General features: G+C 46.7%; 1 protein-coding gene across 20 annotated transcripts in view; it reads right to left on the bottom strand.

Moving 5' to 3' along the window:
* Positions 1 to 487: 487 nt before the first annotated feature.
* The window catches only part of EPB41 (erythrocyte membrane protein band 4.1), a 150290-nt gene continuing 135445 nt past the window's right edge, over positions 488 to 15332 (bottom strand). For 19 of the 20 annotated variants that reach the window (XM_090058833.1, XM_090058821.1, XM_090058822.1 and 16 more), the window contains 5 exons: positions 15165 to 15293; positions 12162 to 12263; positions 8420 to 8500; positions 2067 to 2174; positions 488 to 948 (listed from right to left, as the gene is read on the bottom strand). In XM_090058833.1, the coding sequence (XP_089914959.1) occupies positions 2076 to 2174; positions 8420 to 8500; positions 12162 to 12263; positions 15165 to 15293 (411 nt within the window). In that variant the 3' untranslated portion in view covers positions 488 to 948; positions 2067 to 2075. The remainder of the gene's footprint in view (positions 949 to 2066; positions 2175 to 8419; positions 8501 to 12161; positions 12264 to 15164; positions 15294 to 15332) is intronic. The other variant, XM_090058836.1, reaches the window with a different exon arrangement.

Genomic DNA, 15332 nt, shown 5'->3' with positions numbered 1-15332 from the left:
AGAAACCTATCACTGAAAGCTGCATAGCCTATTTCATAGCATTCAGAGCCCACACCCCATAAGCACACACTTCTATAGGCTTATTAATTTAATGGCATCTAAAGAGCAAAAAAAACCTGGTAGGTAGCATTCACCAGATGCAGTCCTCGGAGGAGCAGAAGGGGGAGGTGTCCTGTCACAGTTCTCTTGAAAAGCTCTACAATTCACAGTATAAGAGACACTCGAAGGAACTTCCAGTATTCCTTAATCTAGACAGCTATTAACATCTGTGTGTGTAAGTTACACCACAAAAACCCTACCATGTCCAAAGAACATTAAGGGTCTGAAACCCACAAGAGCTAGAAAATTGAGTAAGGCAGAAACTCTGTTCTGTGCACCTGGGCATCGTGGGTTGGAGTCTCTGGAAATACCTACGGCCAATTGTAGGAGGCAGTCAGAAATGCCCCTGCCTTATTAAACTGACTCTTCTGGCAGAAGAACTCATTGCCAGGTTTCTTTGCATCTTTGATTACATAAAAATTCCATGCCTCGCCTGGGTGTGACTTTACCTCCATTTTACCTGATGAGGCTGGACAAAAAAAGGACTTAAATGCCAGTTCTTTGAGAGCCCCGTGGGTTTTGCTGGGACCTCTGCTGTAAAAATGGATCTGAAAGAGGCTGAGAGAGGGGGAATGCAAAATTGAAAACCTGTAAAAAAAACATTCAGTACAGTGAGAAGTATGGCATACTGTCTGTCACAATATAAAAAACTATATTCAAAAGGATCCATTGTACTCTGGAAAATTCCAAGTAAATGTCAAAGCACAACTCCTAATAATAAGCAATATGAAGGTTCAGTTTCTGAGAGTAAAGATTGTAAATCCGAGGTCTTTGTGCTCCAGGTAGTTTCCTTGTTGTTTTGCTCGTATTTGTCTTTCTCACGTTCCTTCAGTCAGGGAGAAACACTTCCTGGAAAGAGACGTTTATGGAAGGTTACACATCCAGTACCACTGCCCGGGTCTCCCAAGACGCCGCGCGAGAAGCGGAACAGGGTGCTTCCATTTCTCAGAGGGTTAAAAGCACAGGTCTAAATTTTCACCTGCGTGCATGAAAGTAAGCATCCCAAACGACTGGCCTAATTATTTTTTCTGAATCTCCACAAACCCCTAGTATGGTGAGAGCTGCGAGTGCTCAGTCTCTTTCACAAAGTAGGCCACTTTTATTTAGGCAGCTCAGTGCAGCTTTAGGACTCAGTTCAGCCCTGGAGGTTTGACAACATACACAGGCCTTATCGTCCTGCCAACTTTGGCACCTCCTCTTGTCAAGTAGTGAATCCCCATTCATTCTCTCTCCAGCTCTCAAACTGATCTGGGCACTTTGTTTTGAACAGAGCTGAAACAGGAGAAGAGTGTTTATCTGGTTATAGATCAGGCCTAGATACCTTTGTGTCCTTGTTAATCTGTCCCCCATTCACACCCAGTAAATCAGCCCTGCTGTGTTATAGTGCCAGTACAGCAGGAGTTATCTGGCACGACCAGAAAGACAGGCTAAAGCCCAAGGGAATTTCCTTCGTAATCAGTTGCTAACAGTCACCCTAATTGTAGACAAGGGAGATTTAGCCAAATTCCAATCTGGGTAACTGCATCCAGGCTATCCAAATTAACCCACCTCCTCATCGGAAGCAAGCATTTCTTGCCCTCAGAATGTTGTGATATGTATGCCAGCCCTTCCTACTCTCGGCTACTTTTTGTCTTTTTGAAATTGGTACCCTCAGCCAGTCCCTCAAAACTACTGTAGTTCAGTATGTTTCCACTGAATCAGAGCCCTTCTGCACAGAGGCCTACCTTACTGGGATCATTTGACCCCTGCTGACTGCCTGCCCTTTGGCCAGGGGGCTGGACCTGATGATCTTGTGAGGTCCCTTGCAGCCCCAACATCTATGAAATCTAGATAACTAACACTGGCAGTCTGCCTGCTGTAGAAAGAATCCTCTTTAATTCACTATTTCATTAATGGTTGTTTGCAGCAAACCTTCTTTCTGAAGGTGGTCCTGGCACGTGGGTCACTTCTGACCTCCACCCGCTTACCTGACCTGGCTATTCTTCAGCAATCTCAGTTTCCTGGTGAACGACCACTTTGGTCACAGACATGTCTGGATGCTGTTCTTTGGCTTCTTTGATAGCCTGCACTAGAACCTAAAACAGAAACAGTACTTTCAGAGAAGCACTTTGGGCCATGTACATGTTCATATTTTAAAATGAATTTCACTTCAGACTCTCACACATCCCTATACATATAAAGGGTGAAATCCCGGCTGCACTGAATTTCATGGTGTCAGGATTTCACCTGTCTGTAGCTTTAAGCAGTTGGTTGAGGGAATTAGGCCACCCACCCCAACCCAAGTCAGAGGGGAGACAACCCAGGACAGCAGGTCTGGGTGACAGGTCTCCTTCCATTTGCTGAGCTCTGGCATCACCAGTCTAACGGTGGCTTGTAGAAAAGTACTGGCTCCAGAAGACTCCCATACTAGAAGCCCTGTGATCAGCTCTCTGGCAGTTGTAGCTACCCTCCCACACCTTGTCTCATGCCCTGCACTTGCAAGGACGCACTGCTTCCGACCAAAATGTGCCTTCCTCCAAGTGGCTAGTTTAAGCTTACACCAACTTACTGCTCTCCCTTGCAATTTTCCAATCTAACGATAATGCTGCCACCTTTGTTTCTTCCCCAGCCACTGATCACTTCATTCACATGCTACATTCTTTTCCACCATCTGTGTAAGGCCCATCACTCTCTGGAAAGTCTAGAGGGTAGGCATCTTTGCACCCTTGTAAAATACTCCATACAAAAGGGTGCCCCAATTCCAAGAATGTCTGTCCTCGCTGCAGTATAAACAGCAGTAACTTCCTTATTCACTCTAGCATTTCCCATCTTTGTAGCACTTCAAATTGCATGAAAACTGGAATGACTGAACTTGCTCATTAGCTTTTATACTCCTAAATTGGTTTTATGAGTGTTACCAGGAAAAAAAACAAACCGTTGCAAGACCTTACTAGGAATTGGACTTGATGGCCCAGAAGGCCCCTTCCAGCTCTATGTTCCTATGCCCTCCTTGAACTACATGGTGTCAAAAGACAACTGTTATCTTTGGGGAACAATGAAAATGGCTTTAATCCTTCAATCTGAACAGAAACTAAGCAGCAAACTGAATATTGAAGCTAAATCCTCCTGGAAACAAGTAGCCTTTCAGGGAGAAATTCTCCTCGCTACACTAAGAGGCAAATTTAAAAGCATCAGAGACCCACCACACACTCCATGGAGAGTGGCCATTGATGCAAGTCAACAGACCTCTCTTCTAGTAAAAAGAAGCATTTTCCCCAACAGAAGGTATTGCAGGGATCAGAACTTAAAGAGTTTTTCTATTCAGCTGATTCCATAATCAAATAACATGCCCTTGTTCTTAAAGGGCCTAAATAGACTATAATTGTGCACCTGCTGACCTGGGATGAAATGACAAATGTCATGACTGCCCTTATATCCACATGATGCAGGAACTGAACTTAAACTACACAGGAACATCCTGAATGGAGCTTTCACAGCCATCTATATGACACAGTATGGGGCAACCAGGTGATTGGCAGGTGAAAAACTTAAGATTGTGATTTATGGGCTGTCCTGAAAGATAGCTGCCTTGTGACTTGGGCTTCCAAAGCCACCAACTAAAATGCCACAGATGTCTGCACTAGTGGAAAAGGAGTTGAGTGTCAAGTACCTGGCAGACTTTTGAATATAATATTTGTCTCATTTCATAAAAACAAGAATGTGGAGTCCCATTAACTAGGTCACTGTTGAAGTGAGAGGACATCATTATTATAATGGGGAAAGGGACTGTTCACAAAAGAAACAGCCGATAGCTGGAAACGCAGCAAATCTGGTTAGATCGTCATGCCAAGGGGATTAATAATGATTAAATTATCCTCAAGGGGCTTGCCAGCAGTAAACATTTTCAGTGATTTGAGAGCTGTATTTTGCATGCCATGTAACAAATGATTTTTGACATTTATAATAAAAAATATATTGCAAAAATTTCAAGTGCAAACTGCATGCACTCTGGCTTGCTATGTGCAAACTGTTACAGTTCCTTATTATACAAATTTGGACCCTTCACTATGTAAACATCACATAACTGTGATGAGGTAAAACATGCCATTGCTATGCACTTTTACATGCGTGGCTTCCACAAACAGAAGATATCTGCAAAATGGAACAGCAGATTAAAGCAAGAAACGATGAAGTGTATCCAGTGCTTCTGTTGAGCTCAGGTGCTAAGCAGAATACCATTTAAGCAGACTATTAAGAGTGTATTCCATTGTGATTTATCGCAGGTGTACTCTCGGAAATGACTAATTATGATTTAACAGATAATGAACTGGCAAAAAGTTTTGCACACAAATCAATAGGACTCTGGCAGGGAGTCAGTGCGATGACTAATAAGACCATAGTGACAAGCTATTTCTGTGACTGATTAACCAGATTTCACTGTAGTTTTGTAAAACTGCAATTCAGGTTTTTTTTAAATTGTGCATTAACCTTTTAATTTCCAGGAGTTGCTCAAATCTCTATAGGGAGAATTACCAGATTCTAACTCAAGGACCCAGCTACTGATTCAGTTCTAGTGCCTGGGAACTGTTCAGGCATTGAATTTTCTCTCCCTGAGCTTCAGTTAGTGAAGGGGCGGGCAAAATACGGCCTGCAGATGGGCTTTGTTCAGCCCGCAGCAGGTCCCTTGGTCGAGGGGACCACCCTTGGGCCACCTGGTCCCTTGGCCATGGTGGAGAGGTTCCACAGGGCCCATGGGCTCTGGGCTGTTGCAGGGTGAGGGCAAGTGCTGACTAGCTCAAGGGGGCAGGGCGAGCTCACATGCACACCCCCACCATACCCACAAACACCCCCCACACACAATCACACCCCCCACAAACACCACTGCCACTCACACCCTCCACCACATGTACCCGCCCCCCCAGAGCCACACGCACAAACCCCCACACCCACACACCCCCAGCCACCCAAACTCATCAAGTGGCCCTCCAGCTAAAATAACTGCCCACCCTTGACTTGGTGCATGAGTCTCTCATCTCCAAATAAACAGAAAAACGAAATATCCAGCATAAGGAACATTTCATGAGGGCTGTTAACATGGTGAAGAATGTTTCTGATCTATTTTCCCTCAACTAAGCTGAATAAGGGTTTTGCCAAGAGAAGCGTGAGCTTTCAAACATCTGCATTTCAGATTAGTTTCAGTCAATTTAGCAGTAAAAAACAGCAGCTCAACTTTGCACTTCCCAATAGTCTTCAACAGTGGCTCTGAAGGTACTTTCCAAACCCTGAAACATCAAAATATGCCGAAGAAAATATCCCAGAAGGATGTCCTCAAATATCCTCTAGCCAAGTGAGGGGGGAGGGAAAGTCATTTGTTCCTATTTTAATATTTTATTCTCTTTCTATCATTTCTTTTCTCTTTTATTATAAGCTCCCCTGCGCCTTTTTGGGAATGGCAGCATATGTATCAACTATGTAGACATCTAACTTATTTTTATATTTTTACTTATTTTACATAGCAGTAAAGGCAGAAGTAGGTTTGAATGCAAGGGATATAGAACAGCCCAGAAAAGGACACGAGCACCCAGAGGCCAAATCAATATTCAAACCACATTGAAAGCAATTGTAAAAACACTGCTTTTAAGAATTATTTGCCATTAGCTATGAGATGTTTCAGAGTATACAATGAGTTTTAGGCTACTCAAATGTTACTTGGGTTGTAAAAATCAAACCATTGTAAACATGTGTACACAAAGCCATAAATTCATGACACTGTCCTTGAAAACTGGGCATTTCTTTAGAATCTAGTAATTCAACCCCTAATAGTTTTTGGATCAGGCCATGGTTAATAAAGTTTGCTTATAGCTTCAAGCTGAAAACTAACACCCAGCTTGGCTGGTTTTGGGTGTCTTCAACATGCAAGCAGCCGAGCCTGACTGCAGCTGACACCTGCCTCCCACTGCAGGCAATGACAGCAATCGTGACTAGAAATTTTTCTTTCACCTCAGTGTAATACAGCATCTTTGACTAGCTTATATTATGGATGCATGATACTGGTCAACAAAACACAGCTAGCTAAAGATAATTGTAGTGCAGACAAGTATATGCTTCCAACAAATCTCTGGCAATATACATCTCAACCATGACTTTTAATATTCCAGACCCAGACCTCCCTCCAACAGGAACTGCCCAATATATTCATTTTCTTGGATGAAGTATCCTCCAGACCCATATAACTAAAATTGAATTCCAAATGTGGTATCCAGACCACTGAGCCATCACTGCCAATCTTAGAAGCCAATGACCACTCATTAGACAGCTGTTGTTCATAAAAAGACCAGCCTTTGGAAGTCCTAATATGAAGGCATTTACTTTCTACAATCTGGTAAATATTATCTCTGTGGAGTACCATTAAAATGATTTCTGGAGCCTTAATTCCATTTAGGATGAGCAAAAACTTACTAAAAGTTTCCTGATGTCTTATAATCATCTTCCAAAAGCTTTTAAGTCACTTATTTCAAATACTGAAAAACGTGTTTGTAACAAACCAGTGACACAGCTATTAAAATGGCAACCCTTTGTGCACTGCTTTTTATAAAGATTGTGATCAGAGTATCACAACAGAATTCAGTTCACTCCTTCCATGCCCTGAAATGTATCAGCAGTAATACATGCCACTCTGATGTTCATTAAGTATCAATAAATTTATGGCATGAAGACAGCAAGCTATAAGAGTCACCCTGGGGATACTCGCAGACATTTTTCTAATTCAGCTCATCTTACACTGTGCATGATCAGCATGGATCCTGGTTTTCTCTGTTTAAAAATAGCAAATTCTATGATCAAAACACAAGTTCTCTGATCAAAACCCCCCAAATCTGCATTTTTTCATGCTTAAAATGAAATGCCACTTTATATATAATTGGAAGCCTACTAGTGCCTCAATCACTATAATAAAACACAATCTAAATACCTAGACATTTGGCATTGATTTGGGGGCTTTTATCATGGAAAATCAGAGCTCCCCTTGCCCCCTTAGCCATGCCTGGACCCATGTCCTGACGAGCAGTCCCTCACAACTGCTTTGTAGCACTGAGCAGCTCAGATATGCCAGTGCCCCTCACTCCCCACCCACAGCTCCCAGCCCTGCCAAAGGGGACCCCCAGTTGCTAGGGCTATGAGGCCAGGGGCCTGGTTCTGCAGCCGCGCCCAAGCCCTGGCTGCTACCCATGGGAGGCAGCAGCTGCTGCCGTGGAGGGGAACATGGAGTCCAGAGCTCCCCCTCTCCCACAAACAGCACAGCCGGAGCAGAGCCTGTGGGGCAGGAGGGGAGGGAAATGTGGGCTGGCCACTGCAGGCTTAGCAGGAGGGGGGAGAAGGCTGGCTCCCCACCACTGCATGCACGTCTGGGGTGGTGCATGGGGATCACATGCACCCCAGATTTGTGTGCAGGGCAGGTGTAGGCTGTGGGCTTGGGGCTCCCTGCCCTGCTGCCCTCCCGTTGGGTTGTCTGCAGCCCAGCAGGCAGGACCCAGCGTGGCAGGGCAGGGCAGAACAGGACCAGGTGCTGCCACCATGAGTGCCACACTGCCATGATGAGGTGCCCTCCATGCCACCACCCCTGCTGCTGTTAAGCAGACAGGAGGGACCACACCATGGCAGCGCCAGGCTCCCAGCAGCAGCAGCAGCATTAAACTGCCCTGCCCCACCCCACTCTGCCCTGCTGCACTGGGTCTCACCTACTAGGCTGCAGAGTCCTGAGGGGGTGGTAGCCACTCCAGGAGTGCACAGAATGGCAAGAAGCCAGTCCCCCCAGACGAGCCACTCGTGGCTCCATCTTGCTCCCCAGCGGGGCGCTGTGGCTGCACATTCCAGCCCTGGGCCCAAGCCCCACACACTGCCAAGGCTGGGCACCAGCCCCAGCCCCGCCCAACTCCCTCACTATGGGGGTCTCAACTGTCACTGAGTGCAGGGCTCTGGATCCTTATTCACCATATAAAAATGGGGCAGTTGCAGGGCTAGGGAAGTGTTAAGCTGGCCCTTGGCAGTGACATTTCTCACAGCAGTGTGCTGCTGCGACTCCACTCCATTTTATGTAGCAGGAAGCATGAGCCCACCCTGCCTCCATTCTGCAATGGTGCAAACTATCAGATATCCCTGTTGGGCAGAAGGAATCACAGCTGCACTCAGGGAGTATGTTGGGGCAGGGGGTCTTGTGGTGCAACAGCAAAAACATGGCCACCACTAATCTGGCACAGAAAGTAATCTGTAGATTAGAACAACTGATTAGCTCTTTTTGTAAACTCTGAACAGGCTCTTGTTTGGCCAGCTTACAATGGCTCACCTGGTCATGGTCAATGTCTGCATCTCCTGTGATGACAATTCTTTTTTCAATTCGTGTCTCTGAAATTCCACCTTTCACAGTCTAGTATGAAAGAACATAGGTTACAGTTAGGCAACAGTGCAAGAACAGCAAACTGAGTTACAAAGTGAGTTGAGGCTGCTTTCCAAATATGGCAGTCAAACAACTTACTGCCTATGAAGCAGTGATGGTAGTCTGACAGTGATATTTTTGTTTACGCTGGCAGTGAGAGGTCATGGAAGACGAAGAATGGGAAATTTGTTTCATGATAATGCTCAAGTGCAATGTTTCTTTAAACCAGTGGTCCCCAACCTTTTTAAGTCAGAGATCACTTCTGGAATTTTAAAGGAACCCGAGATCTACCCTGTGCTGCCACCCCACCCCACCCTCCTCCGACCAGCAGGCAAGTCTGTGGGGGAAGGGGCAGGGGTAGGAGAAAGGGCCATGGGGGGGTAGGGTGCAGGACAGATCAAGGCCCCAGCCCTAGCTCCACTGCCTCCCTCAGCCCTGAGGCCTCAATCTGCACCCCCTGCCCAACAGCAGGGAGGGAGGGAAAGGGGCTGGGTAGGCTGCAGCTGCGGGCTGGGGCCAGGCTGTTTTCAGCAGAGGCTGGGGCTGCACCACAGCATGTTGAGGCTGGGCTGTTCCTGGGTGGTGGTGGCGCTAGAAGTGGGTCCATGGAGGGCTTCAGCTACCTGAAAACTCGCTGTAAGGCCTCTGCTGGGTGCACAGAGCAGCAGCAGGAGCCCCCCCAACAAGTCACCAGCGCTTGATCCCACCACCCACCCGGCCAGGACCCCATTCAGCAGGCTGCTCCTGCACTCTGTCCCTCGCCCACACCGACTGATCTGCTGGGCAGGTGGGGGTGGGTGGAAGAGGTGTATCTGTGCACACGTGTTTAGCCCCCGCAGCCGAGGAACTGACTGCAAGAGGCTCCAGGATCGACTGGTCGATCTCATAGTTTCACAGTTGATCGGGTCGGAAGGGACCTGAGCAGATCATCAAGTCTGACCCACTGCCATGGCAGAAAAGTACTGGGGGTCAAACGACCTCAGCAAGGTGTTCATCTAGCCTCCTCTTAAAGACTCCCAAGGTAGGACCCAGCACCACTTCTCTTGGAAGTAGGTTCCAGATCCTAGCCGCCCTGACAGTGAAGTAGCGCCTCCTGATATCTAGCCTAAATCTACCCTCTGCCAACTTGTGACCATTATTCCTAATCACTCCTGGTAGTGCTCGGGGGAACAGGGACTCCCCCAGTGCCTGCTGATCCCCTCTGACTAGTTTGTAACAGGTCATTAGATCCCCCCTCAGCCTTCCCTTGTGGAGGCTGAACAGGTTCAGGTCCCATCGCCTCTCTTCGTAGGGCCTGCCCTGCTGCCCCCTGACTATACGAGTGGCCCTCCTCTGGACCCTCTCCATGTTGTCCACATCCCTCTTGAAGTGCGACGCCCAGAACTGGACCCAGTACTCCAGCTGCGGCCTGACCAGTGCCACATAGAGGGGAAGGATCACCTCCTTGGACCTGCTCGAGATGCATCTGTGGATGCATGCCAAGGTGCGGTTGGCCTTCCTGACCGCATCCCCACACTGCCAGCCCATGTTCATCTTGGCATCAATGACGACTCCCGGATCCTTTTCTGCCTCTGCACTGACGAGAAGGAAGTTCCCCAGCCTGTAGGTATGATGCTGGTTCTTCCTCCCCAGGTGCAGCACCTTGTACTTGTCAGTGTTGAAAAGCCATCCTGTTCTCATCTGCCCACCCCTGTACCCTGTCTAGGTCTGATTGCAGCCTATTCCTCCCTTCTAGCGTGCCCACATCCCCCCACATCTTAGTGTCATTAGTAAATTTGAACAGGGTGCTTTTTACCCCCTTGTCCAAGTCACCGATGAAAATTTTGAACAGCGTGGGCCCGAGGACCAAGCCCTGGGGGACCCCATTGCCCATATCCCTCCAGGTTGAAAATGACCCATCCACCACCAAAACAGTGGTTGCCATCTCAATCGACCAGCTGGCGGCCACTATTTTAAACCAAGTACAAACCAATAAAAAGCTGTTTAAAAAATATTTTTCTTTTCTTTTTCAGGCTGGGATCATAGTAAAGGGACACTGGCACTGTAGCTCAGAGGTCAGCAACATTTTTCGGCCAAATGCCAAAAAACCCTACAACCTAGACGTTGAAGATGTTGTTGTGTCATGGGCAGATGGCAGGGGAGCCATAAGGGACTAATCCTTGTTGTGGCAATGCAGCCCCAGCCCCTTCCCTGCTGTGCTCCCCGAGACATGTGTACAGCTGCAGCCAGCAACAAGCCAGGCTGGGGCTCCAGACCCCAGTGCAGCCACTTGTAACCTTATTGCTGCGTGCTGCAAGCAGCCCAGGCTCTATGTGGATCACCACCACCATAGGTGGGGGAGGAAGGGAGAGGGAACTGCTCCAGGGACCAGCTGTCCCTCCTGGAGGGCTCCTCCAGGCAGCAGCTGCAGCAGCCTTCCAGCACCCCATCTCTGGATCAGCTGAGCAAAGGGGCAGAGCACACATAACAAATGGTATTGGGGAGTTAGGGAGGGAGAGGGGCAAGTTTGCAACCACTTCCTCCCACAGAGCAAAGATTTACAAACCAGAGCTACGATTCAAATGAATGTACTCCACCCCTGCTGCCAAATGCACAGGGGCAGCATGCTGGAAGGGGAAGGAGAAACAGGGGAGAGCTGCTGCTGGCTGCCAGATATAGGCACCGCAAGACAGGAACCACAGGGTACCCCCTCTGTCCCCCAGAGGGAAGCCTATGCAATGGGCACATAATCCATGCTGCAAAAAAAAAAAAGGGCAGGGGAGCAGGGATGGGCTCCTCAAATAGCTCGGGTTGCTTGCAGCATGCAGCTGCAAGCCCACAAGTGACTGCACCAGGGTCCGAGCTTGTTGCTGGCGGTGGCTGCACACATGCCTCAGGGACCATGGTGGGAAAGGGGCTAGGGCTGCGCTGCCTCCAGCCCCTTCCCTGCCATGCACCTTGAGGTATGTGTGCAGCCATGGCTGCCACAGAGCCCAGGCTACTTGCAGCTGCACTAGGGTCTGGAGCCCCAGCCCAGTTGTGGCAGCAGCAGTTGCACATGCACTTCAGGATGCATTGGGGGTGGGGGTTGTGGTTGTGCTGCTCAAGGCCCTTTCCTCACCATGCATCCTGAGGCATGTGTGCCGTCATTGCAGCCATAGGGCCCTTGGTGCACTGGTTGCAGCCTCCAGCTGCCTGCTGCCACAGATCTAGGATTGTCATGTAACAGAGCTAAGTTGAAAGCTTCAAACTCATTCTTTGCAAGCAAGTTTGCTTTTGTAGCATGGTCAAGCCTCAGCCATTTACAGTCTAAACTCTGCATTAAATAAAAGGTCTAGGAAAGCCTGAAATCTAAATTAACTATATGTCAATTTGTGCATGCTCTTTTCAAGTCCAGCTCAGCTTTACATTAGAGCAACACAGGATCTCAGCTTACTGTGAGATCAGTTTGAAACTCAGATGGTACAGATCTCCATACAGAAAGAAAATATCCTCTCGGGACTGTATTGATGTCTAGCAAAATTAAGTGCAGAGAAGGAGAGACAGAATTGGAGGGGTAATTGCTGTGCCACTCAACATCTGATCCGGAAATGACAGCTTGGTTTTGGGAGTTAAGGAACATCTCTACAACTCCCACAGGCCCTACTTGTCCTCTCTCACTGTCCCCATTTACCTTTGTGATTTGTGTGGTGGTTGTGCTGCTGGGCGTCTCAGAGGTGATGGTCTGAGCAGTCAGCAGGACTCCAGGGTCCAAATCCCCATTGCCATCATCTGTCTAATGGAAGACACACAGAACAGCTATTACTCCTCACCATACACTATCTATTGAAAGCCAGTCCTCAACATCAACAGAATATGTTGTAATCTTGAGATGATGAATCATCATTTCAAAAGTAGACCCTGCATTATTTATGAGATAGAGCAAACTGATTCTCAGCTGGCTGAATCAGGCATTTAGCTATGCGACTAATACTTTAAAGCTAACTCTGTCCGGAGGTCCAGCACTGATCATTCGGACTTTAAGGCTGGGTAGCCACATTATCGTTGGATGGAGACGCAAAGAACCAGCGTAATCCCAGAGCAGTTCTGACGTCCACTAGAACCTCTGAGCTGCAATCATGCACTAACTCAGGACCATACAGCCCCAGGTTTCTGTTACCCAAGAGTGACTTATGTTCAGGTCCCAACTGCTAACAGGCAGGGGGAAGCTTTTCTTTTTCTCCCCCCGCCCTTCGACCCTTCCCTTTTTGCAACCTATTTAAGGGTGTTTGCCTGCTAAGTTACCTTGGTGTCCCCCTGCACTATCAGGCACGTTTCAGACAGCAGGGGTAGAACTGATATCTGCTCTACTTGCACACTGCAGTCCCAAATTAGATCTACAAGTTCCACATAAGCAATGTGACAAATCTGCCCCTCCTGCTGCATTGCCACTCCTCCCACAGGCCCTGAGGGACAGGGAGGGGGGGACCTGTACAGGCTGCTTTCCCCCGGGCCATGGGGGCTCTGCGAAACCAGAAGTGCCACAGTAGGCACAGTGCCAGTTTCACTTTTCCCTCACAAGCTGGCATGCCAGTTAACAGAGCATGCCAGCTTGTAAGGTGCCGGATAACTCAGCTTTTACTGTATATAAACAATTCACTTTAGGGCAAAAGGGGTAGAGCTTTACTGCTGGTCAGATGCTTTGCAGTAACTTCTCACTTGCACATTCTTAACCCCAGGGTAAATAGAAACTAAACCATGGTAGTTTCATTGGCCCCTTTCACTGAGGACAAAGTTTATCATGGTCCCACTTCAACATATTACAGAATGAAAGCAGGCATGTGGGCAGTTTACTGCAGGGTAGTTGCTGTGCAAGAGAGTCTCATGTCCTTTTGTCCTGCAGTAAGCAGTTCAAGCTCATAGTCTAAGACTCCTATAAGAAGGTGCAAGCACCTACGCTGGACACTTTTAAGAAATGTTTGGATGCTTATCTTGCTGGGATCCTTTGACCCTGGCTGACTTCCTGCCCCTGGGGCAGGGGGCTGGACTTGATGATCTTCTGAGGTCCCTTCCAGCCCTAATGTCTATGAAATCTATGAATCAAAGACAACTGAAGAGCCATATGCACTTAGCTGGCACCTTGTGACCCTACAATAAAACTTCATATACATCTGGATGATACTTTTGTCTCACTTCCTAACAACTTTTATCTGTCATGTCTTACATCCTGACAGCTTAGCACAGTGAGGGTCCAGGGTGCTACCATATTAAACAAACCAGTTCAACACGTGCCAGTATTTTAACTGCTTGGCTCCTTGTCAATGCTCAACTTTTCTGAAGCCTGCTGACAAAACCCACCAAACTAAAAACTACTAGTGGGTAAGAGAATGTTTTGTAAGAATAAATGGAAGCCATGGGATTGCAGTGATCATTCTCAGTAGGAAGAAATCCTTGGATCACCACTAGGTGGGACTAGCTTCCCCAGAATTTAAGGAATTTTACAAACCAACTGTTTCTCAAGAGATCAACTCACACAAGTATCACCTGACCTAAATGAATTACTTCAGAATTCTCATTTCTTGAGACTAATGGAATGAAGACAAATAGAGCTGGGAAGCCTGGAGTATTTCATTCCTCTACTCTATTTTATCTCTAAATATTGAGACTTCCTAAAAGTTTCTGTATGATGCACAACACGAGAATCTTGCACTGTGCAATTATGGGCAATCTTGTCCAACTTTGCTAAAAATAAGTTGAAAAATTCTACTCCAACTTCAAATAACATTTGTAGGATATCAGGTGGCTTGAAATTGGGGCAGGTGAGAAAGCCAGTTTCAGATGGAAGACTATGTTTTTAATCTTAGCTATGGAACCACATTTATCTATCCAGCTGTTGCACAACTCATTCTAATGTATAATTTCAAAGTACTTGGGAGATGCTGACTACAATTTGCATTTTCATAGCACACTCTTTGTTTCAACAGTTGCCTTAGATTACTAGGAAATCCTCAAGACAGGAAACGGATGGAAACAGGTTACAAAATAGCAATGTATTTCACCTCTACACAGTTCTAAAGACCGAACAAACAGGAAAGAGACTTTTGGTGGATAAAAGCAACAAATAGGAAGGACAAGGGAGACAGTAGATCACTTACAGGAACAAGGCCTAATATGGTTTGTTCTGAGCAGTCTACTTCAAAGCACTGCCACCCGCTGGTATTAAAAAAAGAGACAACTTCACACAGGGAGCGATTTTGAAAAAAAAAAAAAACTTACAGGTAATTCAATGACACCTAAAGATTCTTATTAAAAGGGGCTACTTTAAGGTGTAGCTAGATGTAACAGTTTTTAGTGATATCAGGCAGATAAAAACAGCTGAATGCATACCTATGGGAAAAGGGTGGAAAAAAAAGACTAACGGTAGGGACCCAATTTCATTTTGAAGACGTACTGAAACGATTGAAGAGTTCCATAATACTAGATCCTTTAAGTTATTTGAGCCTTCAGTGCTTAAGTGATCAGGAAATTTTCATTTCCTTGCACACCTGTCCTATGATATAGTTTAACTACATGCTCAAACTCCTGACTCCAGAAAATTACCTCTGCACCATCATCTTATTTTAAGAATTAATCCACCTGCAGATTTCTACAGTGCTGCATTTCCACAAGTCCACAGAATTAGTCAAAACATCTCTACCTGAGCAGCTTCATAGGTGATAGTCTTGGTCTCTGTGTGAACAATGGGAACTTCTTTTGTTGGAATTTCACTTTTCACAGCATTGGACACATCAGAGATGGTGACTGTTTGAGTCTTCACTAGGGGTGGCTATGAAATAGGTTTAAAACAAAAAATCAGTTAGTATGG

The sequence above is a fragment of the Crocodylus siamensis genome, chromosome 7 (assembly GCF_052110815.1).
Source record: "Crocodylus siamensis isolate JL-2025a chromosome 7, ASM5211081v1, whole genome shotgun sequence".
Taxonomy (NCBI): domain Eukaryota; kingdom Metazoa; phylum Chordata; order Crocodylia; family Crocodylidae; genus Crocodylus; species Crocodylus siamensis.
Note: the sequence above shows the minus strand (reverse complement) of the source record. Positions and strands in the feature narration are given on the sequence as shown.